A 25,481-nucleotide genomic window follows, 5' to 3' on the forward strand; every position below is an offset into this window, starting at 1 on the left:
CAGTCTATCGTTTTGTCTTGAACCATTCCTGGGTGCTTTTTGAAGTGTGTTTGGAGTCATTGTCCTGCTGCAAGACCCATGACCTTTGACGCAGACGCTTTCTGCCCCTGGGTTCAACATTGAGCTCCAAAATGCCTTGGTAACCTCCTGATTTCATGATGCCATGCACACATTCAAGGTACCTAGTGCCAGAGGCAGCACAGCAACCCCAAAACATCATTGAACCTCCTCCATGTTTGACTGTAGGGAAGGTGTTCTTTTCTTTGAAGGCTTCATTTTGTTTTCTGTAAACATAGAGATGAGATGGTGTGCTTTACCAAAAAGCTCTAATTTGGTCTCAACTGTCCACAGGACATTCTCCCAGAAGGAGTTTGGCTTGTTCAGGTTTGTTTTGGAAAACCACAGTCGGGCTTTCTTATCAGTGGTGTCCTCCTGGGTCTCCTACCATAGAACCCCCCTTTCATCGAGTTGGCGACGAATGGTGTGAGTTGAAACTGTCGCACCTTGTGTCTGAAGGTGAGCTTCAATCTGCTTGGCAGTTGATCAAGGTGCTTTCTCCACCATTCGAACAATCCTTCGCTGCAATCTCCGATCAAGTTTTCTCTTACGGCCACGTCCAGGGAGGTTGGCTAGTGCCATGGGCCTTAAACTTCCTGGTAACATTGCGTGTGGTTGACACAGGAACATCAAGGTCTCTGGATATGGACTTGTAGCCTTGAGATTGTCCATGCTTGGTTACAATTTTGTGTCTGACCTCCTCAGACAATTCTCTGGTTTTCTTTCTTTTCTCCATGCTCATTGCGGTACACGCAGTGACACACAACAGCAGAATGACTCCTTTTCTCTATTCAAACTGGTTGAATGAGTGATTTTTATATTGCAGGCACCTGCAACTCACCATAGGTGAGTTCAATTCCAAAGTAAAGGAGAATCACCTGCTGGAAATCAAATTATTTCTAACTTCTACCATTTTAGGATTTGTGTATGGAATAAGCTAAGATTTAGTAATTTTTTCAGCTTTTTTTGTTTTGTTCCACTGCAAACCCAAGAAATACATTTGTGGATATCAAAATATTTTTTAATTTTAACAATTTTATGGAAGAAATGGTGCATTATTTGAAAAAAGTGCAAGGGTGCCAATATTTTTGGCCACAACTGAATATAATTCAAATTTAAACCTCTCTGTTTCTGCTGCCACTACCTTCCATGGAGAGTATTCCACAGATAGCTACTCTGACTGGAAGATCACGAGCTGGTCCTGGTGTTTTTTGGTATACATAGTCGAGGTTCATGGAAGAGCTATTACACTGAACGGATCAAGATTCAACAGGACAAAAGGAATAGTACAGAGGGAGAGGTGGGAATGGGGGAATGGAAGGGTGGGGGGGGGGGTGTAGTGGGAAACACCAAGATCAGAGTTGAAGGCCAAGATAGCAACAGGCTTGGACAAAAAATAGGTGTGGGAGGAATGGGGGGCAGGAAAGGATGCATGGGATGTACAAGATGGATACAGGAGGAAAAAACTGGAAACTTGGAAGGAGAAGGGCTTGGAGGTTGGGTTGGTGGGGGGGGGGGGGGGAAGGGGAGAGTTAACGAGCATGGAAATTATCATGGTTTTGGATTGGGGACGATGTGAGGTGGTGGTGAACAGCTGTCTTGAAAATCTGGAGGAAAGAAAGAGATTGAAAAGAATGTGGAAGTTGGTTCCACAGGTGGAAAAAAAGAGAAGCGTATGAGTGAGAGAGCTCATTGATGAAGATCAGGAGTAGGAGTGGGACCAGTACACTCTACATTGGGGCACTCCAGCTTTGACAAGGAGAGACAGGATTCCATTGAGAGCCACGCGTTGGCTATGAGAGTAGAGCGAGTCAGCTAGCCATGTGTGGAGTTGGCCTTGGATACCATATGCAGAGATTCATTTTGGAGAGCAAGGTGGGATAGCAGACCATCAAAAGCACGAGATATGTCCAGAGGGATGGCCCTGATCTCATGTCTGGCATTGAAGGCCTCCATCTATTGTTAAATGAGTAGAAGCAGCATGCCCAAAGTGGAGTGACCTGCTCTGAAACCAAATTGGTGATCTGAGATGAGGTTGTTAGAGATGAGGAAGGATTTAATATCAACTGAGATGATGGATTCCATGAACTTGATGATTGGAAGTAAGCCGATATGTTTGTAGTTGAGGATATCCGTTTTTGCATCTTTTTATGTCACATAGTGGTGTTGGTGGATTTCCAAGCAGATGGAAGATGACCTGGGGTAATTATAGGGTGGAAAGGGCAAGAGCAGCAGAGCAGGATTTTAGGACACGTGAGCTGATGCCGTCCGGTCCAGTAGCAGAGTCAGTCGAAGGCTGAAAGAACCTTCGTCACTTTCTCAGGTGCAAAAGACACATACTCCAGGAGCAGTTGGGTATGACTGGGAAGGATGGTTACAAAGACTGAGGGGTTAGGGGCGCAATATTTAGAAGCAAACAGTTGAGCATTTCAGCCTTCTCACAAGCGGAATTGACTGGTGCAATTTGAAGGGATGGAATGGGCCAGACGCCAAAGACAGATATAAGAAGGCACCACCAGGTTGTAGAGGAGGGAGACAAGTTTGAAAAGTTCATTTTTGAGGTTGGACAGATGTTTTGTACCTCTCCTTAGAATGACCACACACTTGGTGCAGCGCATACCTTGACCAGGGTGAACAGTTTATATTTTGTATTCCACTGATAAGCCGGACATGAACCAAAATTGAATCGGCTCATTCTTGTCCACTAACCAACTCATCCACGTAGTTTTGTCATAAATAGTCAACAACTCTTTGAAATATCATGCTATATATCATTTTTACCCTATCACTCAATGGTGAAGAAACACTTAAAAATTAAAACAAAAATTCTCGTATCTAGATTTGGATCTTCACCAAAATCGAATCAATTTGTCCTCGTCATACACCAAACCTGTCCACTACGTTTAGTCCGAATCATTCTACAACCTTTTGAGATATGCTGCTTTCATAGAAACACACAGGGGTGAAAACATAACTTCCGTCCACCACCGGTGGCAAAGGTAAATAGTATTCGATGAGACCCAGGACATCTTCAAGTAATTTGTGGTGGTACTTAGAAGCACCAGTCCCAATGCATGTATCAGTCTTTGTTGTGTTGTGGCTTTCAACTGTATTACATAACGCTTCTGATATCTTAAGAATTTGGGGGGAAGTGACGTCACTTTCCAAAGCACTCGGGATGCCAGCAATGCCATCTTTTCTCTCCAATTAAGAGAAAGACAATTTGGGCAATCGAGTTGGAATTGATAGTTTATAGCTGGGTCGAGATTTCAACCCATAGCTCAAAGGTGAGTTGTGCACACCTCCAAGCTATATCTTACAAGCAGAGAAGATGGTATCAAATCTCCAAACAACTCATTGGGCTTTTGTGTTTACAGGATGCCGACTTCATTGGGAAAAAGGCATTGATGGAGATAAAGAAGGCTGGATTGCCACAGAAGTTGGTTTTTCTAAGCATTGACACAGACGATATTGATGCAGAGGGCAACGAGACCGTTTGGTACGAAGATGAGGTACGTTACCTAAAATTAAGCTGGAGCAAAATTTTCAATAAAAAATTGACAAGCTCTGTCGATTAGAATGTTCCACAATTGTTTCGTGCAAAAGCAGTAATTAACAAAGGTAACATTTTACACCGATGAATTTTTTACGTCATGTTCCTTTTCCTTATGCTAACTGCGTCCATGTGCCTTCTGCTCCAAGTTGGAATCCAGTTGGTGGTGCAGGACAGGGTCATGGACGGCAGAGTGCATCATCGAATTGTGTTGGATCTGTGTGCGAGCACAGCTGGTATCAGAATATGCAAATTATTTGGCTTAAATGATGGAAACAGTTGTGTTAGGGCCTATATAATTACAACTTGAGCACAGGAGGGAGGGGTTACCGAAATGAGAAAAAAAGAAAAGAAAAAGGGAAGATAGAAGAGAGGAGGTTTGGGAGGAGTGGGTAGACAAAGGAAGGGTTTGTGGGGTGATCAGAATAAGAGTGAACACCCCATTTGTCCAATCGATCAACCCTCAACATTGGCGGGAGTGAGGGGAGAACAATGGGGAAGGAACAGGGCCGTATCAGTGCGATTATATATACATATACATATATAAAAACACACATATTGTATTGATTTGATTTAATATATTTTTTCTTTGGAAAATGGTCACACCTCCATGGTAATACATTGGAGGGGGAGGTGCAGGGGGTGGAGAGAGGGTGTAGAAAAACAGGGAAGGGGTATCAGTGGTAGAGGGTTCCTCAAACTCTGTTTCCTTAAACCACATCCATCACACTGGGTTATAGTGGTCATGGTCGTGGTCCATCGTGGAGATGAACAGTTAAACCATGGACGCTATAACCCTGATCAGTTATCAAATTTGATGACCAACTCTCACATGCACTGCCTTCAGAAAGTATTCACACCACTTGATTTTTTTTTTCTTCACATTTTGTTGTTACAGCCTGAATTTAAAATGGATTAAATTGAGATTTTTTTTTTGTCACTGATCTAAACTCAGAGCATGAGGCAAAATATTATTTAGTCCAATGAGATGAAAATTGAACCATTTGGCCGGAATACAAAGCGTTACATCTGACAGAAACAGAGCACAGCTCATCACCCATCTAACACCATCCCTACTGTGATGCAGGGTGGTGGCAGCATCATGCTATGGGGATGCTTTTCAGTGGCATGGACTGGGAGACTTGTAAGGATAGATGGAAAATGAATGGATCCAAATATAGAAATCTTTTTAGGAGAACCTGCTTCAGAGTGCAAAAGACGTTAGACTATGACAAAGATGGAGTGCGAGACAAGAGGGGGAGAGAGAGGGAAGCATGCAAGCACAACAACAGTAAAGAACAGCGACATCGGTAGATCTGTGGAAGGGAGAGGACTGGGGGGTGGGGGAGTGGGAGGGGGCTCGAGGGGGTGGGGTAGGCAGGGGGAAGTGTACACGGCATAAAGCAAATGAACACTATTAGGAATTTCTGGAAAGAAGTTGGAGATTGAAAGAGGTGGATTTGGATGTTTTAACAGAGGTACTATCGATACCATAGGAGGAGAGTTTGGTGAGCATGGCGGGGTGCCAGACCATATCGAAAGCACGAGCTATGTCAAGGGAGACAGCTCTGATTTCCTGTTTGGCATTGAGGGCCTACATCCATTGTTGAGACAGCAGAAGCAGCATGTCCAGAGTAGAGTGACCTGGTCTGAATCCAAATTGATGATCCGAGATCAAGCCATTGGAGAAGAGGAAGCATGACCATTCCATGACCTTGCTGATTATTGGTAGCAGGCTGATTGGTCTGTAGTTGCAAGGATCTGTTTTTGCACCTTTTTGTGTAAAGCGGTAATGTTTGCTGATTTCCAAGATGCTGGTAGATGACCTTGAGCAAAAGAGGGTGAAGAGAACAGAGAGAGGGTGAGATAGAGCGGCAGAGCAGGATTTTAGGACCCGTGGGCTGATGTCGTCTGGTCCAGCTGCAGAATCAGAGTCGAGGTTTGACAAAAACTTCTCCACCTTGTCAGGAGAGAAGGACACAGAGTACAGGAGCAGCTGGGTTCGACTGGGTAAGGTGGGTACAGAGAGAGATGGGTTTGAGACACAAGATTTTGAGGTAAACAGAGTTGTGGCATTCGGCTTTTTCAAGATTTACATTCCAACAGGACAATGACCCCAAGCAAACAGCCAAAGCAACACTGGAATGGCTTCAGAACAAGAACGTGAAAATCCTCGAGTGGCCCAGCCAAAGCCCAGATTTGAATCCCATTGAGAATCTGTGGAAAGACCAATTTATTGACCCAGTGTTGCATACTTATGTAAATGATATATTATGTATTTCTTTTTTAATTATTTTGTAAAATAATTCAGAAGGGATTGGGTGTTTCTAGTTACTACAAATGAATAATTGGCTACTATAATTGAAAGATAATTGGATGAAGTGCCTCGTATCAAAAATATTCAAAGATGCCATTTGCAAAGTTTTGACAGGTTATTTAACTTGGAGACTCATTAGAAGCCAAACTCATGATTTTGTATGAAACTCATACAAAATGTATGAAAAGTGAAGTGGAAAAATGACAAGAATGAATTTTGAACAACAGAGGACGAAGGAAAGAGGTTAGTCCGGCAGATATGTGAAGAATTGTGGTAGAATTGTGCCTTTGATGATACAAGCATGAAACTTGGCACACAGTTAGGGCATACCCTTACAGTGAAATTTGGATGTAGGGGCATTCCAGATTTCTCCTTGGCCCAAAATGGCGGCCATTTTACAAAATGGCGGCTAAGAAGGACATATTTACCTATTATTTCAGACTTGTCATTTGTGCTGCTATTGAAACACAATGTAATGAGCATATTATAAATTGTCATGTACATGCTATGCAATACCTTCATACTGGGTTCAAAATTGGAATCTACGGTGGCCTATAAGGGGCAGAACAAATGGTTTACCATTGCAATAGACAGGACTGGTCTAGCGGTTTAATTATTTAACTTTGCATGACTATCTGATTTCTCCTGGGTGTAATTTTGGTTCAATACCTTTATATGAACAACTTTGATGTAGCTTTATGAACTTTCCTATCATAGACTAGGTGACTATAAGGAACAATGCAAGGCTAGTGAAAAGTTACGAAAGCGAATTACTATATTTATGATAATAATGTATGTATTTCTTTTTCAGATGATAACTCGACTGCACTGCACCTTCGCTCATTGACTGTAGTAGCTACCTAGATTTGGTTCCCAATTTGTATATTGATTGGATGGTGGTGGTGGATAATGCTTAATTGACAATGGCCAACAAAAATTTCAAGCTATTAGACCCCCAAAGCCCTAGTACATCTGGAACAAACATGCCTTATCTGACAGATTGGGAGAAGTGTGTGTTATGTCAGGAGGTCACCGATGAGGCCCTTGCCTGTCCAGCTGATTCCAAGCGAACCACAGGGTCCGGATACCAAACTCTTGCAGATTATCTCCTCACCTTCAGCCAGATGGGCTGCCTGCCAAAATCTCTAGAACTGTCCCACCTGGACGATGGTGAAGGTATCCAGTCAACCTTCCAGAGCCACAAGGCTAAGTGGCATGATTCATGCAGACTGAAATACAACAAAACTGAACTGCATCGGGCACAAAAAAGAGAAACGTCTAGTGAAGAAACCGCAAGTGTCTCAAGAAAGTACACCCGTCACAGAGTACATGTAGACCACACACAGCCACAGCCTGAAAAGTGTTTCTTTTGTGACAAACCAGCGGGTACTAATTCTCTGCGAAAAGCTTCCACCTTCGACCTCGATAAACATGTCAGGACAGTTGCCCTGAAACTAGGAGATCAGGCACTTCTTGCTAAACTGAGTGCAGGTGACCTTATAGCACAAGATGCACAGTACCACGTGAAGTGTCTGGTGTCACTTTATAACAAAGCAAGGGCCACAAGCACAACACTGAATGAACAAGATGATATCAATCACGGTATAGCACTTGGAGAGCTAGTGTCCTACATCGATGATGCCCGCACAGATGCTCTTGTGACACCAGTGTTCAAGCTGGTAGACCTAGCAAGACTATACACCACCAGGCTGGAACAGCTTGGAACAGTCTTGACCAGGCGTGTCCACTCCACCAAACTCAAAGATCGAATCATGACATATTTTCCAGACCTAGAGGAGCACATGTCCGGTCGAGATATTCTGCTTGCTTTCAACCAGGATGTTGGCTCAGCCCTTCAGAAGGCATGTGATCACGACACTGACAGTGATGGAGTTTGTCTTGCTAGAGCCGCAAATATAGTTCGTAGAGACATGTTGAAAATGAACTCAACATTTAGTGGTTCATTTGAAGCCCACTGCCAAGAACATTCGGTACCTAATTCGCTTGTATCACTAGTTTCTATGATCTTGAATGGTCCTAACATCCAAGAGCAGTCAAGCCACTCGTCGGTATCAACACCTACTCTCACAATCTCACAACTCCTTATGTTCAACAGTTACTCACGCCGCAGAGAGAGTAGCAGTACTACCACGTCCACGAGGCACAGTCACAATCGGGAGACTCCCCTGCCTGTGTACCTGGGCACCCTTATCCACACAAAGACTCGAAAAAGAGACCTGGTTGATACTATGTTCAACCTGGGTCTCTCGATCTCCTATGACAGGGTGCTTAGCATCTCCACGGACTTGGGGAACAGAATCTGCCATTTCTTCCAAAATGAGGGTACAGTTTGCCCCCCTGAGCTAAAAAGTGACCTCTTCACAACTGGGGCAGTGGATAACATTGATCATAACCCCAGTTCAACAAGTGCCCACGACTCCTTCCATGGCACTGGCATTTCACTTTTCCAGCACCCAAATAGCGATAGCCGTGGAGTTCAACGGGTAAACCCAGATGACACATCAACAACAGATGCACACCTGCCACAGTCATACACCATCGTACCTCCTGTTGTTCTGGGTAAATGTGACCCACCTGTACCCAAGCTAGCGGGTCCCAACAAAAGCAACTGCCAACTCATCCCTGAAGCAATGCAGATTGAGTACAGGTAACTGATTATTGTGTTTGAACTGTGGACAGTTATATGTGTACCTAAATAACCAAGACTTGTTAACTTGTGTGGACTTGTTTGTTCTTAATTGTGTTCATTATCTTGCATTTTGACAGGTGGCTGGAGCAGATGGAGAAGACAGTGCTATCTGACACACCACTTAAGGGAGACGAGACAGTATCATGGGCTGGATACCATGCCAGCAAGCAGTCTATTCCAGAAGAACCAGAGTGTAGTGTGGCCTTAACTTCATTGCTGCCTCTCTTCTATGACCAGGCAAAATCTGTGGCAATGATTCGTCACTCCATGGATGTCATCAAGAAAGCAATCGATATTCTGAATCCAGGTCAGATTCCTGTAATCACACTTGATCAGCCACTGTACACACTTGCCAAACAGATCCAATGGAGATGGCCAGAAACACACGGAGAAGATCACTTCGTCATGGTCTTTGGTGGACTCCATATTGAGATGGCAGCATGGAAAACCCTCGGTGACCTTCTGGATAGCAGTGGGTGGACAGGCGTTCTGATGCTTGCAGGGGTTGCTACAAGTGGTACTGCTGATTCCTTCCTGAAAGTGACCCATGTGACACGCACACGACGAGCACACCAAGTCACAGCCAGTACTCTCTATCTTCTCCTGAAGGAAGCCTACAGCCAGTACACCAGTGGACTAGATGAGGGACAGGATACGATACCACTAGATGACTGGTGCGGTGAACAAGCCAATGCAAGTCCACAGTTTCAGTTCTGGTTCCTAATTATGCAGCTAGAACTGGCAGTCCTGATCTATGTGAGATCCGTCCGTGAAGGAAACTTCCAACTGTACACTGATGCTCTGACCAAGCTTGTACCATGGTTCTTCGCCTTGGGACATACAAACTATGCCAGGTGGATCCCAGTTCACTTGCGCGACATGGTGACACTTGCAACAAAGCATCCAACTGTATACGCACAGTTTCTGGCAGGAAACTTCACCATGAAGAAGACTACACGTGCATTCTCTGCCATAGCCTTAGACCAGGCACACGAGCAAAATAATGCATTGGTGAAAGATGATGGAGGGGCTGTAGGTCTTACGGAGAATGCTGCAGCTTTGCGCCGATGGATGGTGTCTGGTCCAGAGATGGCCAAACTGATCTATAAGTTCGAGGCCACAACAGAAAAAAGAATTAGGAAAACTGAACTAAAACACCATGAACAGACAAAGCACACGCAGGTAGCCTTTGCTCGAGATGTGAGAGCACTCACCCGTGTCATAGGAGAGATGGGGAACCCATTCTGTGACGACAGCAAAGATCTCTTGGTGCTAGACAGCAGAGACCTGGCAGACCCAGCAGTCATCAACACCCTTTACCAGATCGAGAAGCTGGGAAAAGAACAGTATGACACATATGTGAACGAGAGGCTTGTACATCAGACAAAGCCTATCACTGACCCAATAAAAAGAAACAATCTCCCTCTCTTCAGCCGACCCCCAGTCAGAGAGAAGTCAAGAACAGAGTTGAAGGTGGTATCTCTGAAGAATGACTGCGTTCTGTTCTCCAGGCTGTTTATTGCATCCCAGACACGGAATGGAGATCTTGATGAATTCTTTGCACATGAAAACCAAGCTTGTCCCCCTGCATTGTCACAAATGGGCAAAATCCGGCTTGGAACCAAGTCTGATCTGGTTGGGTGCTTAGAAGATCTGATCACCTCACGGGAAAATGATGATGTAAGCCCCCCTGTTGAAGTCATGATCCTGGATGGAGCAGCCATCGTGAACATGCTGGCACCTCGTAATGCGAAGACCTTCTCTGAGTATGCATCACTAGTATTCTTGCCATACATCACATCTCAGATACAAAATAAGAGCAGGGTTGATATTATCTGGGATGAATATTTCCCAGACAGTTTGAAAGCCGACACCAGGAAGACGAGGGGTAAAGGCACCAGGAGACGAGTTGAGCCATCTAGTTCCATCCCTCGAAACTGGCAGGCCTTCCTTCGCCTAGACGAGAACAAGGTGGAGTTGTTTGACTTTCTAGCAACGAGGATAGCAAACATTGAGACTGACAAGCAAATCGTCACCACAAACCACAAAGAAGTTTTTTGTACACAGCCACGAGATGTTACTGGTCTTTCCCCGTGTAGTCACGAGGAGGCAGATACAAGGATACTACTCCATGTCCAAGATGCAGTCAGACAGGGCTATACCAAGGTGTCAATCCGCACAGTGGACACAGATGTTTTGATCCTTGCAGTGGCAGCAACTGGATATCTTGACATCGATGAACTCTGGGTTGCTTTTGGCACAGGGAAGAATTTCAGGCACTTGGCAGCTCACGAGATGGCTGTGGCACTGGGACCAAACAAGTGCCGAGGGTTGCCATTCTTCCACGCCTTCACTGGGTGTGACACCGTGTCCTGCTTCGGCGGAAGGGGGAAGAAAACAGCATGGGAAACATGGAAAGCCTATGATGAGGTCACCTCAGCTTTCTGCGCACTGGCTGCCACACCAACCATTTCAACTGCAAATGACAACATGGATCCACTGGAGCGTTTTGTTGTTCTGCTCTACGATCGAACAAGCAGCCAGGAACATGTTAACGATGCCCGCAAGCATCTCTTCACCCAGACTGGTAGATCAATAGAGGCTATCCCACCAACGCAAGAAGCCCTCAGACAACACATCAAGAGAGCTGCCTACCAAGCCGGCTTTTGTTGGGGCCAGATGATGATTTGCGCACCTGAGCTCCCATCGCCAAGTGAATGGGGTTGGAAACAGAGTAATAACGGCTGGGGGATATATTGGACAACCCTCACAAAGGCAACTGAGGCATGCCGACAATTGATTAGATGTGGATGCAAGAAGGGTTGCAGGAAACAGTGCAAGTGTGTTAAGGCCGCACTCCAGTGCTCAGCTCTGTGTCACTGTGCAGGGGAGTGCACACGATAGTATACAGGAGGAATAACACACCTGTTACATATACACAAACATGTGGAAGACTGTTTTGTAGACTGTTTTATAGTGAAAGTCACTTCCACAGCGTTAATGTGGCATTTTCACTTCATTTCCATTGTGTTTCTGGAGTTTGCTCAAAATAGCTCAAAAAGTAATTATTTTTGTAAAGAATAAGGACCAAATAAATGTTATGTGAGTTTGTTGACATTTAATTATGATCTTACAACCTGTTTACGTGAAAAAAACATCATAGGTGTGCTTGAGCAATAAGTAAATCTAGTTTTATAGACATCGGTACTGTGTATCTTATTATCCGTAAACGGCCATTTTTAAAATGGCCGCCATTTTGTCCCTAGGAAAAGATTTGAATGCCCCTATATCCAAAAATCTTCCTAGTAGTATGCTCTATCAGTGTTCAAAATTTCATGCTTGTATCACCAAAAGCACAATTTTTTCACATATCTGCTGGGCTAGGTTAGAAAAGGGGAAAGGAGGCATTTAGGGGAAGTTTCGGGAAAACACAGAAGGGAAAATGTTTAAAAAAAAATCTGTTTGTTTCTGAATAACTGAGTTTGCTTGTTTGGTATTCCCATCTGGTCATAAAGCTCATGCCTAATGTTTAAATCCTACATATTATTGCGTGCCTTCTTTTGTCTACAGACGTCCTTGCAATTCAATCAAAAGTGCACCGGTGCCCACTAATGTCGTTGTTTTTACCTTCGCAAAAGCGGAAGGTTATGTTTTGATCGCTGTGTATTTTTACCTTCGCAAAAGCGGAAGGTTATGTTTTGATCGCTGTGTATTTATTTGTATGTCTGTGTGTGTGTATGTTAATCGCATAACTCAAAAAGTATTCAACCGAATTGCATGAAATTTGGTGGGATGATTGGTTATTATACGGGACACATTTGATTAGATTTTGGGAAACAGATTTGCTCAAATTCTGACTATTTTTAACTCGATCGTATTTCACTCAAAGTTATGAGCGACTGAAGAAGAAGATGTCCATCCAGGACGTCATCACTATAACGCGATCTCCCGCGATCATTTCAACCTCAAAAAAAATTATAATTGCAGATTTGTCAAGAGATGAGGCATATTAACAAACGAATGAAACAGATTTGCTCAAATTCTGACTATTTTTAACTCGATCGTATTTCACTCAAAGTTATGCGCGACTGAAGAAGAAGATGTCCATCCAGGACGTCATCACTATAACGCAATCTCCCGCGATCATTTCAACCTCAAAAAAAATTATAATTGCAGATTTGTCAAGAGATGAGGCATATTAACAAACGAATGAAACAGATTTGCTCAAATTCTGACTATTTTTAACTCGATCGTATTTCACTCAAAGTTATGAGCGACTGAAGAAGAGGATGTCCATCCAAGACGTCATCACTATAACGCGATCTCCCGCAATCATTTCAACCTCAAATGAAATTCAAATTTCAGATTTGTCAATCGGGGAGGCATATTAACAGACGAATGAAACAGATTTGCTCAAATTCTGATTTTTAAAAATCGATCGCATTTCACATAAAGTTTGAGGTACTAAAGAAGAAGAAGATTCGTTTAGCTTCTCAGATAAAATAAATAATTCTGTCTGCAATTTCAGGTTAATTACCTTCGCAAAAGCGGAAGGTTATGTTTTGATCGCTGTGTATTTATTACCTTCGCAAAAGCGGAAGGTTATGTTTTGATCGCTGTGTATTTTTATTTGTATGTCTGTGTGTGTGTGTGTGTGTATGTTATTCGCATAACTCAAAAAGTATTCAACCGAATTGCATGAAATTTGGTGGGATGATTGGTTATTATACGGGACACATTTGATTAGATTTTGGGAGCAATCGGGTCAAAGGTCAAGGTCAAGGTCACGAAAAGGTCAAAATCGTATTTTTGTTGTTCTGTTCCCTACACTCCCATGCCAAGTACAGAACAGTAGCTGCGGCGAAGGTATGCGCTCTACCGAGTGCCCGTTCTAGTTTTTTTTTTTTTTGTATAAAGGTCCTGCGTGCGATTTATGTACAAGTTATTCTATGGGATAAAAAGCTTCCTTGTGAATGGCGTCCTTTTCATGGTGGCCGATTGTACCAACAGGTGGTCGGGAACACGACGTCCGGTGCTTACAGCTTCACGAGCCAACAGAGCATAGCGTTTGCATATGTCTCCACTGCGCTGGCCACACCCGGACTGACGCTGCACGTAGAACTCCTGGGGAAGCGCTACCCTGCACGTGTCGTTCAAGAGCCGCTGATCCCCACTGAAGCACGCAGGAAGAGCGAACGTTATGCAGGGTGCCTCTGATAACTGGGAGCCCTTTATTATTTTTATTATTATCATTTTGTCCTCCTTACATCCTGTGTGAACTCCACACGGCCTAGAGCACCTTTTAGTAATGCATGGCCTGAAGTTAATTACAATGCAATCAATTACAGTACAAACTGTCTTGAAATTTGGGTGTTGTTGTCTTGCACCGAATTAAAAAAAATTTATTTTTTGCTTTCTTTTAGTAACTAATGTCCATTTGCATTCAGGATTTTTTTTTTATATTGCACAAATTGGACCAGGAACTTACACTGGCCCAAATGATGTAAACAGGCACTCAATTCAAAATGATGAATTGCAATGTTCTATTGTATTCAGTTATGATCATCAAATCGTGTTAAAACTTGTAACACTTGTGCTTGTGAAACGTGGTGTTTATACAAGTGGTGCGGAGACATTGACATGGCACAAAATGGCACGGACACAATGGTGGGACACAACACAGCACGAGCAGACACAAATGGCGTCCTGGAAAAGTAAGAAACGGGACGATCCTGTAACTTACAGGACACCGGGTCAGCCTGCTATGGAGGGACAAAGCATTCGTCGCCCATTTGGTCGGCAGTGTCCGAGTGTGCCTGGGTGATGTCCGTGCTGTGCCGTATTTCTTCTGGAGTAATAACACTGATTTATCAATTAATATAAAATCCCTGATAAATCGTCAATTGAACGGAAAAACAACACCTACCAATTTGTAGTGAACAAAAGACCGGCGTTTTCATCCGCACGACTAACACCGCCATCTACACCAACACCATCTTTGTCTGAATCGCTTGCACAAGGCTCAAAACGATACGGCTCCACAATTCCTCCAAAAGCGTTTCCATCACTAATCTTGTCTGCAATAATTTCTTCAAAATCCCACTGATCTGTTTCAACATGCTGAGAACCTTCAGATTTCGCTAATGTCGGTGGAATAAGTATTAAAATCCAAGCTCGAAATACACTTTTCTATATAAACCGCCATTTGGATCAAGGCGAGTTCATCGTGTGATGTCACTGGCGAAATCGAAAATCGACACTCAGGTGGTGGTATTCAAACTTTTAAACACTAGATCACTTTTAGAATATAAATGCAACACAAGATCTATCCTTAAAAATTATACTTTACGAAAACTCCCAAAAATGTATGCTATGCATAACACTCACCTATTCGTTGTGTGACACCTGTGCTTACACACTTTTTGAGAGTGCTTTGTAGTGTGGGTCATAGTTTGAGATGGCCAGTCTCATACAGGCCATCAGATGGGGCATCTGTGAGATGAGTGCAATAGTTGAACTTGATCACAGGTATGTGGAACTAAAGTAGGCCTTCAGCTGGAGTGTACAGGATGTCAGAAGAGGGTACTTCTCTCTGCTTACAAGTCCCCAAAAAAGTCTGTCCCTTGACCTCGCTTTCAGCTCTGCCATTTTGCTTGGTGATCATCTCCATGTCAAGTCCACTGCTTTGTCCAAACACCTGCTGAAATTTTGCTGTCAATTCTCCGATGTCCACTCGAAGAAAAGGATGAGACAAACAATAATTTTTTCCATCTTGTCTATTACCTGGAATACAACAACAAGCATTTTAAAGCCATTTTCCCTGCTACAGCGGGGGTTAGCCTTGCGGACCCCTTAACAATCTTCTCCATTTTTCCCTATTTTCTACATCTCCCCTTGTTAACCCCCTTGCCCACATTTCTTCTTCCTAACTTCTGGAATGGACTGTTGAATTCCTTTTCCAATCAGTTCAGGTGGTCACAAAATTTATTTGGATGGACCCCTTTCTCTGTTTTGGAGGATTTTCTCAAGATTTAGGAAGTGCTCTGTCACGTTGTTCTTTAACACTGGAGGACCACAGGCCCAGTTTCAACTTCAACGCATTCACCGAACTGATCATGTGTGACAAGTCCCTGTCCCTCTCCTGCAGTTCGCGATTCAGCTCGTTGAATTTATGCCGCTATGGTGTTATGTCCGTAAGAAACATTCAGTGTCTAAGTCTTGGTGTATTTGCTGAGATGCATCCTCGGACAGCGATTCCAGCCTTCTGGCTGGAGTAAAGCACCAAGTGGCATGCCCTTGAGTCGTAATTTCATCTTTGTTTTTAAAATCTTTAAACAAGGTGTCGACAGCAACCGTCATAGCCTCCTCAACTTCGCCATTGGTGAATGGTTTCTTATGTTTCGCCAGCAGATTGCTAATGCGAAAAGACTCCTTGCCTTAAGCTGCAGGTTTCAAAAAGTGACTGTTGAGCATCGTCAGGTGATGCATCGTCATGTGATGGAGCTCCAAATTACCTCTTTTACTCAAAACTACATTCTGATGACAAATGAAACTGATGCTCTTGTCTTTGATATTCATAAAAATAAATTAGCTTTCCCATTCCTGCTGGAAATACTCTCCTTTGACAGCCCTGGCTCCTCGCTCGTCATTTTCATTTTAGGAGATTCATATTAAAAATTAAAAAAAACAGTAGCAATACCCCTGGCGCTCACCTGGTAGAATAAACAGTATACGGCACTGACGAAAGGTATTTTAAAACAATTTCAATGCTTGCTGGAAGATACAGCACAGCATGTAGAATAATACCAACATATTTTGGGGGGTCAAACCTGGACCCACTTTGACCTCCCGTCGACCCCCTTAGACTTCGATTGTCTTCGTGCCGTGAAAAAACTTCTGCACATTATGGGGGGTGAAGGTTGTAGTCAAGTTTCATCGAAAGTGTGTGTAGTTTGAGGAAAAAGCAAATTCCTATTTTAGGGGGTCAAAACTGGATCCACTTAGACCCTGATTTTTTTTTTAATGCAGTGAACAAATTTTAGTCACAACACAACAAATATCATGTGTCAGGTTTGGTCACAATCCCATTGGCGATTTCGGAGAAGAAGTTGCAAGTGTTTACGGACGGATGGACTGACAGACGACGCGCCATCGCATAAGCTCCCCTGACTTCATCCCAGGTGAGTTAAAGAAAGAAAAAAAAGGGGGAAAAAAATGAAAAGCCTGGTTTATTCCATGTTTTGGCGGTTCGACAACAGGCAATGAGCAAATGACAACTGTGCGGTGGCCGTCGCAGTATCATGACTGCATCATAGATGGATAATTGGTACTTTCAGACGTAAATAATCTCTGGTCTGTGCATTGACATTTAGCTCTTTATCTCTCCAGCACCTTGCATTTACGACCCAAGGCCGTCAAGTTTGAAATACAACACGTGCACAGAATCTGTCTGTCTTTCTCTCTTTCTGTGTCTCCCTCTCTATGTCTGTCTTTTTTCTTTTTCTTTTTTTTTTCCAGTGGTTTTCAGAATTTTTTTTGGTGTTTGGGTTGTTCCCCTTTAAGATTCAACAAACGACTTAACTCCACAGCTTCTGGAAATTGTTGGCATCCTGCTGAAGCATCCCATATAGGGGCTAGCAGGATAGCATGCAGGTATGCACACTGGCCTTTGAGCTGTCTTTCCTGGTTTTGAATCTCAAAACAGCTATAAACTGTCACCCTGGTGTTTTGCATGCACGGCGAGGCATCAATGTGTGCGCCGCCCCTCGTAAGGACGTCAAGTCAGATTAACCCGTCTGCCAGTGCTGGTTGTGGGAGGTTAAAGATCTCACAGTGTGCTTCGCAAAGAGTGGGTGAGTTATCACGAGCACCCTAAACAAATTAAAATCTCCATCACATTCAGTTGATCGTCAAAGCCTCGCCAGCCCGTTCGTGAAAGACTTAGTCCAAAAACGTTCCCCAGCTAACCCCACAGAAGGTGGGATTAAAATTGAGGTAATTAATGTGGTTTCCCGGTGTGTATCCCGGTTTAGAATAGGTGCACCGTATCCCTGCGCATCGTAAGAGGCGACTAAGGGTTGGCGTCAGGAAGGGCATCCGGCCATAAAACATTGCCTCAAACGGGGAACCATGATTGTCATGGGGCCCGCAAGGCCAACCCCTGCTCTAGCGGGGAAGAAATGGCCTTAAAACGATCATTCATTCATTCATTCAATGTGGTTGTAGTGAAAGACCTCATGTAGTGCAAATATGTAGTTCATTTTGAATGCAAGAAAACACGTTTGCACATTTCCAAAAAGAAAAACGTTAAATCTGCTTATATAAAGCTGAAACGATGTCTTACATAGTCACTTGACATTCAAGAGGTTCTTCTTCCAATAAAATTTAGAGATCCCCAATGAGTATTATTGCACTTACATAATTTGCAATTTTGTAAAAGACTATGAATTAGTTGGTTGTAAGACCAAAGTGGTATCTGCCAAAACAAAGTGAAACAAGTACTTTGTGATATATTTATTTGTTATTTACATCCAAGGTAGAATTTGACATTCCTACATGTTTCATCATCATCAACAGTCACAGGGAAGTCTTGGGCCAGGGGATCCAATGAAATCAAACCAAAGTGCTGTTTTACTTCCTTCCACAAAAATAAAGAACAAAAACTCTCTGCTAAAGCCCAAGCAAGAGTAGCAGTGCATGTATGACACACACACACACACACACACACACACACACACACACACACACACACACACACACACACACACACACACACACACACACACACACACACACACACGTATGGGTGGAGGCAGATCCAAGGAGGTCAAACTGCGGCGCAAAGCATTAACGAATCGTCTCGCAGCGAAAGATATACACCAAGCAGGTGAACTCGCTTCAAGCAAAACGGACTCTGCCTCAACCTCACAAACAAATTTCAACCTTCAAACAGCAAATACAACTCGCTGACCCCAAGCCTACATCTCAGTTAAAGGCCATCGAGCGACAATAAACGATGGTTGGTGCACTTTTCCAATATTTATCATACATGTCATTGTGGGAAGGGAGCAAGTTGTGACCTGGGTTTATAGTATAGGGTGGGAGATCTAACGAACACCAAAAGCAACACACAACAAGCTCGGACGAATGCACTGCAAACAGCATGCACATGTCTGCAATCGAAACAACTCGACCAACAAATCGAACGAAGCTCGTGACAATTTGCTTTCAAACACCACGCGACAACCTTGTTGCCAAAGCAGGATCCAGTCGAAACCAACGACCGCGTTTCACAGCAAATGAGGCTTTGTGTGCAACATTTACAAAACCAATATGCAACCAGTTTTAAATGTACCTACTATCACGGCTGTCAGCAGATGAGTTCGACACAGTCAAAAAAGGTGACACCGTCTGTGATCCCACCAGCAGCAAATGTAGAAGCTCGACTCGTTGCTAGCAAATGCGGAAATACATAGTTATCCAAACAGTGTGAAATCGTTTAAATAAATGGTGTTCTACCTTCTGCATTAGTGTGTGAGTGCAACGCCGGGAACGATGGCTTCCCAAAGAACGACAAGACTTGGAGTGTACATGGTTGAAACACTCGCCTGACAGTACATTTTGGTAACGTAGTGACCAGCAAGACCTTTTTTTCTTTTCTTTTCCTGAAGCACCTAGACACTACTCCCTGCGAAAACCAAAATACATAGTACTGTTGCAATAACGCCCGGATCGACATTAAAAACAAGCGCATTTACTTTACAGCTGTTCGACTCACTTTACATCCACAAGGAAACTGTTGTCCAGCCTGAGTGGTCGTATCATCCGCTCAGAAAAACAAGGCAGGGCCCAGGCAGCAACAACATAAAGAGAAAAGTAAAACGGCAAAGTAGGATTTGATAAAGAAAAAAGAAAAAAAATCCGTTTATGAACCCACGGAATCACCATGCTGTATAATTAGATAATAAATAACTAACACCTTCATACACCTCTTGCACGAAATAATCAAAATGGACGCTCGACTTCGCCATAACCGCACTCTGCACAACAGTCACTCTCAAACGAATTTGTATTTCCCCTCGGTGCGGTTCTGCTTTCACTCACGTCAAACGTTTGTGCCAAAAAAAAAAATTCTCCCGAAAAGTAAAATAAATAAATAATCCAGGAAGTCTGAAAAACATCCAATTTTTAAGGGCCGTTTGCTTTTCCCCCCGCTTTATGGATGTACCAAAGCAAGGAAATGCCAAGGACGTGCACTGCGGGATGACGATGACAAATCAAGCACACGCTATAAACAACTTTCTGAAGTATGTACAAATTACGGTAAACCTCTTGTGTACGACGGCTTGCACAAGATGAAACAGACTTGCATTGCGCCAAAGAAGAGACGTCCGAGCGGTCAGAGTGTGAGGTGCAGCGAGGGAGCAGTCGGTTAAACATAATGCCGGTGACGGGAACGCACGACGCAGCGAGTGCAGGAATCGGGCCGCAGGGTGCAGCTAGAGCAGGTACAAAGAGTTGCGTTATGCAGCCGTCTCGACTCCTTCTTTGGAAGAACTGGGCTAAAAATAACAACAAAAACCAAACATTACGCAGTCAGGTGTGATTGGAAACGGAAAGAACCTGCTGTGTACGTACAACACTGCATTAGCTTGTTTAAAGATTTAAAATGAGCATTATTCGACTGCATAAACATTTTGTAAAGTCAAAGAGCATCCTTTAGCTACATAATGTATTGTATCGTAAAGAAAAGGAAACAGTCCACCAGGACATTCAAACTATGTGCGATAAACGCAAGGAACAAATGGGTCAACGGTTGAACACACCACGGGGGTAGCTACCCGACAGTACATTCACATATGACTACAATGTAGCCTATTCAAAAAACAATTACAACAAATTTAACATGCTTTCAAAATCGAGAGGGCTCGGATTATGAAAGCACGACAACTTGGATATTGAAGCAATTTCCCGTCCACAAAAATAAAAAAGGGAAAGCAAAGATGCTTTTCGCCCCTTTCTTTCAAAACCAATGTCGGTGGGGAGTGGTGGGGATGAGGGGGGGGGGTGTAGGAATGAATCGACGAATGAGCAAAGTGGCCATTGTGCAGGCTCCGTTGATTGCCCACGTTATTTTGTGGATGCCGTGCCCAGCCGGACTCGACGGTGCCAAGACAGACGGTAATCAGTTTGGTTTGAAGGCGCTTTGCGACATGCCCGACGCGGCGTTAACCGTGGCGGTCTGCACCGTCCGGTTTGCCATCACACCCGAGGCAAACTCCTGCTGGGCTTTCTCGAAGCTGGCACCGGTCGTGCGATACAAGGAATGAACCTGAAAATGAAGAGGCAGTCAAAATATTCAACACTGTTATCGTCTTACTGAGGAGCAGGGCAGCTCATCATGGAGGAAGCGTTGGATCACGGCTCAGTTAACATCACACTAAATACACAATTTGGTGTCTGTCTGACCATGATGCACTTGGTTGTTATTTATTCAATCTCAACCAAACTTGACAGGACGAAGAGTTACACGGTGGAGGTTTTAGCGACATAATTTAACCCCCTCCCCAAGTGGAATGGGGGAGGGGGTGGGTTGCTTTGGGCAAATCCATGTTATGGTGTATATCTGTGTTAAGATAGCTAGCTATACGTGTCATTTTTCCAAGGCCGTTTCTAATAAATTAATAACACTAATGATAATAGCAGAATATAAATGCTATCACAAAATACTAATAATGTCCCCCTCCACAAGATGTTTTCTTCCTGGAACAAATGCCGTGTTAACATGCATAAATAGCTTATTGTGGCATTTTGTGGGGAACCTCAACCGGAATAAAACAGGAAAAGGACAAACACGTGTCATTACTTCTTTTTTTTTTAAACAGTGAACTGAAAGGGAGAAACCCCAACGCTCCTGAGGCATTATATGCTTGCGGCATCCCCCACAGACAAACAAATCCAAGCCTAGATCTACCATAATCTATATACCCCAGAGACGATAACAACATGGCCCTTCCGACTGCTTCTGCGAGGAGCTGGTGGACTTGTTAGATTGAAATGCAGAACCGCCTTGATTTTAAGTCAATTTATGCAATTACCTTCAGCAGATAATGCAGTTTTTATTTTGGGCAGGTAAAATAATAAAATAAACCGCTTTGGTTTCTCCATACATTTGGTTGCATTCTCAAAAAAATGCAACTTTAAGCAAAACAACGTTAGGTGAATCACATTTCCCCATACTAATTAATGTAAAGCTAGAGTTAGGTTATGTTGAACATTTCTCATCAGGAACAGTGCATTAAAAGTTGAACTACTCTACAATGCATAGCATATTGCTAAATTAAATACCATTTTAAAATAAAACATTTATAAATATAAAATAAATATATTACTCACCAGTAACCAGCAACCAGTAACCTCGAGACAGTAACCAGTAACATCGAGAGTAACCCAGTTTTAGGACCGGCAGAGAAGATAACTGAGAAGGAAGTTGAAGAAGCGATAAAAGCAATGAAGAGTAGAAAAGCGGGAGGGCCGATGGGAGTTGTGGGAGATATGTTTAAGGCAGCGCGAAGTTGGGGTGTGAAGAGAATGACAGAGATCTGTAATCTGGTGGTGAAAGGAGGTCGCATTCCAGTGGATTGGGAACTGAGTATGCTCGTCCCTCTATACAAGGGGAAAGGTGACCCTCTGGACCATGGCTTGTACAGAGCGATAAAGTTATTGGAGCATGGAATGAAGGTATTGGAAAGGGTGTTGGAGACGAGGATAAGGAAGAAAGTGAGATCGACGAAATACAGTTTGGATTTATGCCAGGAAGAGGAACGACAGACGCCCTTTTTATTGGAAGGCAGTTGCAGGAGAAGTACATGGAGAAGAAGAAGAAGTTGTTTCTTGGGTTTGTTGATCTGGAGAAAGCATTCGATAAGGTTCCACGTGAAGTAGTGACATGGGCATTGAGGAAGTTTGGAGTGGAGGAATGGTTGATCAGAGTAGTGATGGCAATGTACGAGAGAGAGCGAGCACAGCTGTAAGGACGAAGGACGGGAACATTGGTGAGTTTGAGGTGAAGGTGGGAGTGCATCAGGGGTCGGTACTAAGTCCACTACTATTTGTAGCTGTGATGGAGGTGCTGGCTCGGAACGTAAAGGAGGGTTTACCGTGGGAGTTGTTGTATGCAGATGATCTGGTGTTGATTGCGGAGAGTATGGATGGACTGAAGGAGAAGATGAACAAGTGGAAGGAATGTATGGAGACAAAAGGTCTGAAGGTGAATATCGGAAAAACGAAGGTGATGGCAAGTGGTAAAGCATGTGGTGAGGTGGAAAGAACTGGGAAGTGGCCGTGTGCTGTGTGCAGGAAAGGTGTCGGAGTGAACTCCATTCAATATACAATGTGCGCCGAGTGGGTTCATCAAAAATGTCGTGGTCTGAGAGGGTCATTAACCAGTGTGGCAGCTACATTCAAGTGTAAGGTGTGCACAGAGGGAGCTGCAGATGGAGGAAATGTTGAGTTGGATCTTGGAGACGGCGTGAAGCTGGAAGGTGTGAAAACATTTTGTTACCTAGGAGACATGCTGAATGGAGAAGGTGGATCATACTCGGCAAGGTTGCTAGAGTGAGATGTGCATGGAAGAGGTTTCGGGAACTGAGTGGCGTGCTGAAGAGGAGGGGAGTGTCGTTGAAGCTGAAAGAAAAGGTGGATGCTGCATGTGCGATAAGTGATACGATTCATGGGAGCGAGTCATGGGTAATGAATGTAGAGCAGCAACAAAGGCTGGAAAGGGTGGAAATGCGAATGGTTCGGTGGATGTGCAGAGTATCGTTGAGAGAGAGGAAGACAAATGATGAATTGCGAAAGATGATGGGAATAGAGCGTGTGATGGATGCTGTGAAGAGAAAGGGGTTGAGATGGTTTGGTCATGTGTTGAGGAAGGATGAAAGTGAGTTGTTGAGAAGAGTGATGGAAATGAATGTAGAAGGAAGTAGAGGACGGGGAAGACCGAGAAAGACTTGGCTAAAGGTGATGGAAGAAGAAATGCGGGCAAGGGGGTTAACAAGGGGAGATGCAGAAAATAGGGCAAAATGGAGAAGATCGTCATGGGGCCCGCAAGGCTAAACCCCGCTCTAGCAGGGAAAATGGCCTTAAAATGCCTGTTTTGTTGTGTTGTACTGACCAGTGATGGGTGTGGAGGTTGTTTGTAGAGGTGGAGAGTGGTGGAGTTATTGGGCCACCCCAAGTGCTCTCCTGGTATCAACCGCTCGTTCCTCAGCATCAAAATGCTTAACACCTCTAATTTAATTTCTTAACCAATTGTTTTTCTTGTTTTCTTATTACCGAACTTACTGCTATAACATATTGAGCATTGATGAGTCTTCTTTATAAGGGATGAGCTGAGGTACACGGCATTGCCCGGTGAAACAATAAAATATGTATTCAAATATTAAGCCAAAATCGAGAATATCTTGGTAGGCCAAAGGCAGGCCATTTACACACAAAGTTCGTTTTCATGACGTGAGAATGCAAAAATAAATAAAAGCCTAGTAATTAGCATAATAGTTGAGCCCGTGTAATCGTTTTGAGCCTTATGCAAGCGATTTAGACGAAGAAGGTGTGAGTGAAGATGGAGGTGTTAGTAGTGCATATTAAAATGCCGGAGGCATGTTCATTACAGATTGGTTGGTTTTGTTTTCCCGTTTAATTGACGGTTTATCAGGGAGTTTGTACTGATTGATAAATCAGTTTTATTAGCCCAGAAGAAATAAAGAACTGACACGGACACCACCCAGGCACACTCGGACACCGCTGACCAAATGGGTGACAAATGGATGGTTGAAAATTGTATGAAAAAAAAATAAAATAGATAAAACAAGTGAACCACAATATAAACCACAGAGGGACTGTTTAGCTCGAGTTCATAAAAGTCTGAGCAACATGGTGACGATTCTCACTGCCCAAGCTTCCAATACATTTTGAGGAGTGTGCACACCCTATCATTTCACTACAAAAGCTCTCCTGGCATCAGAGAACCATCTTCACCAATTTAGATCATAGTATGAGAGAACTCAAAGGAACTAACATCCCAGCAACTTGAACTCACTTCCGAGCAACTTGCTGCTGAAGATGTCTATTTATCAAGTTGGCAATCCTGCACACAGTCGATTAAGTAAACAAAGCCAGCTATTGGGCATCCTCCATTGTTCCTCGAATTATCAGAACTGTTCATAGCCTACAAGGCCTTTGTCCAAAGCTAATAGAGTACTGCTCCCCTCCCACTGGCCAGCACCCAGGCATCACAGCCACCTCTCATCGATTCTTTGAAACCCAAAACAATATTATTTGAATCCTACTGCATGAAGCCGAATCACAATGTCTGTTGCTCTCACGTAACCGGCAACTTGGCAGCCACCGTTTTTGTTTAAACCACCTCTCCTCTCGTCTTGCTACCTCTACTGCCTTAGCCTTCCGACCCTCCCGAACTCCTCCAGTAAACCCTCCCCTTGTCAAACTCCTAAAATCCAGGCTTACCATACACCTCCACTTTTTTACCTCTATTCTCCCGTTTGTGGAACCACCACCTCGAGGAAGTTCATTCCCACTCTTTCTTCCGTGGCTTCACATTGGCAGTCGGTACACCACCATCTCATATCAACCATCCCTATCTGCGATCTTTTCTACCCTCATCAACCATACCTCATCCAATCCTCCTACTTGCCGGTTATTGCGTTTCCTCCCCTCCTCTACTTTCCCCTCCATCCACCTGTTGCCCGACTTCAGCATGTTGCCTTTTGCCTGTTTGCCCTCTGCCACCTCAATCTTCCATAAACCAAGTTTAGTATACAAAA

General features: G+C 43.7%; 2 protein-coding genes across 4 annotated transcripts in view; one reads left to right on the forward strand and one right to left on the reverse strand.

The window, feature by feature from the left end:
- The window catches only part of DMGDH (dimethylglycine dehydrogenase), an 86,113-nt gene extending 71,883 nt beyond the window's left edge, over positions 1-14,230 (forward strand). For both annotated transcript variants that reach the window (XM_068107605.2, XM_078772742.1), the window contains exons 15-16: positions 3,435-3,569; positions 13,648-14,230. In XM_068107605.2, the coding sequence (XP_067963706.2) occupies positions 3,435-3,569; positions 13,648-13,854 (342 nt within the window). In that variant the 3' untranslated portion in view covers positions 13,855-14,230. The remainder of the gene's footprint in view (positions 1-3,434; positions 3,570-13,647) is intronic.
- A 3,905-nt stretch (positions 14,231-18,135) lies between these two features.
- The window catches only part of SCAMP1 (secretory carrier membrane protein 1), a 51,557-nt gene continuing 44,211 nt past the window's right edge, over positions 18,136-25,481 (reverse strand). For both annotated transcript variants that reach the window (XM_068107600.2, XM_078772743.1), the window contains exon 9: positions 18,136-20,968. In XM_068107600.2, coding sequence (XP_067963701.2) covers positions 20,822-20,968 — 147 coding nt within the window. In that variant the 3' untranslated portion in view covers positions 18,136-20,821. The remainder of the gene's footprint in view (positions 20,969-25,481) is intronic.

This window comes from Myxine glutinosa, chromosome 2, assembly GCF_964187855.1.
Source record: "Myxine glutinosa chromosome 2, kmMyxGlut1.1, whole genome shotgun sequence".
Taxonomy (NCBI): domain Eukaryota; kingdom Metazoa; phylum Chordata; class Myxini; order Myxiniformes; family Myxinidae; genus Myxine; species Myxine glutinosa.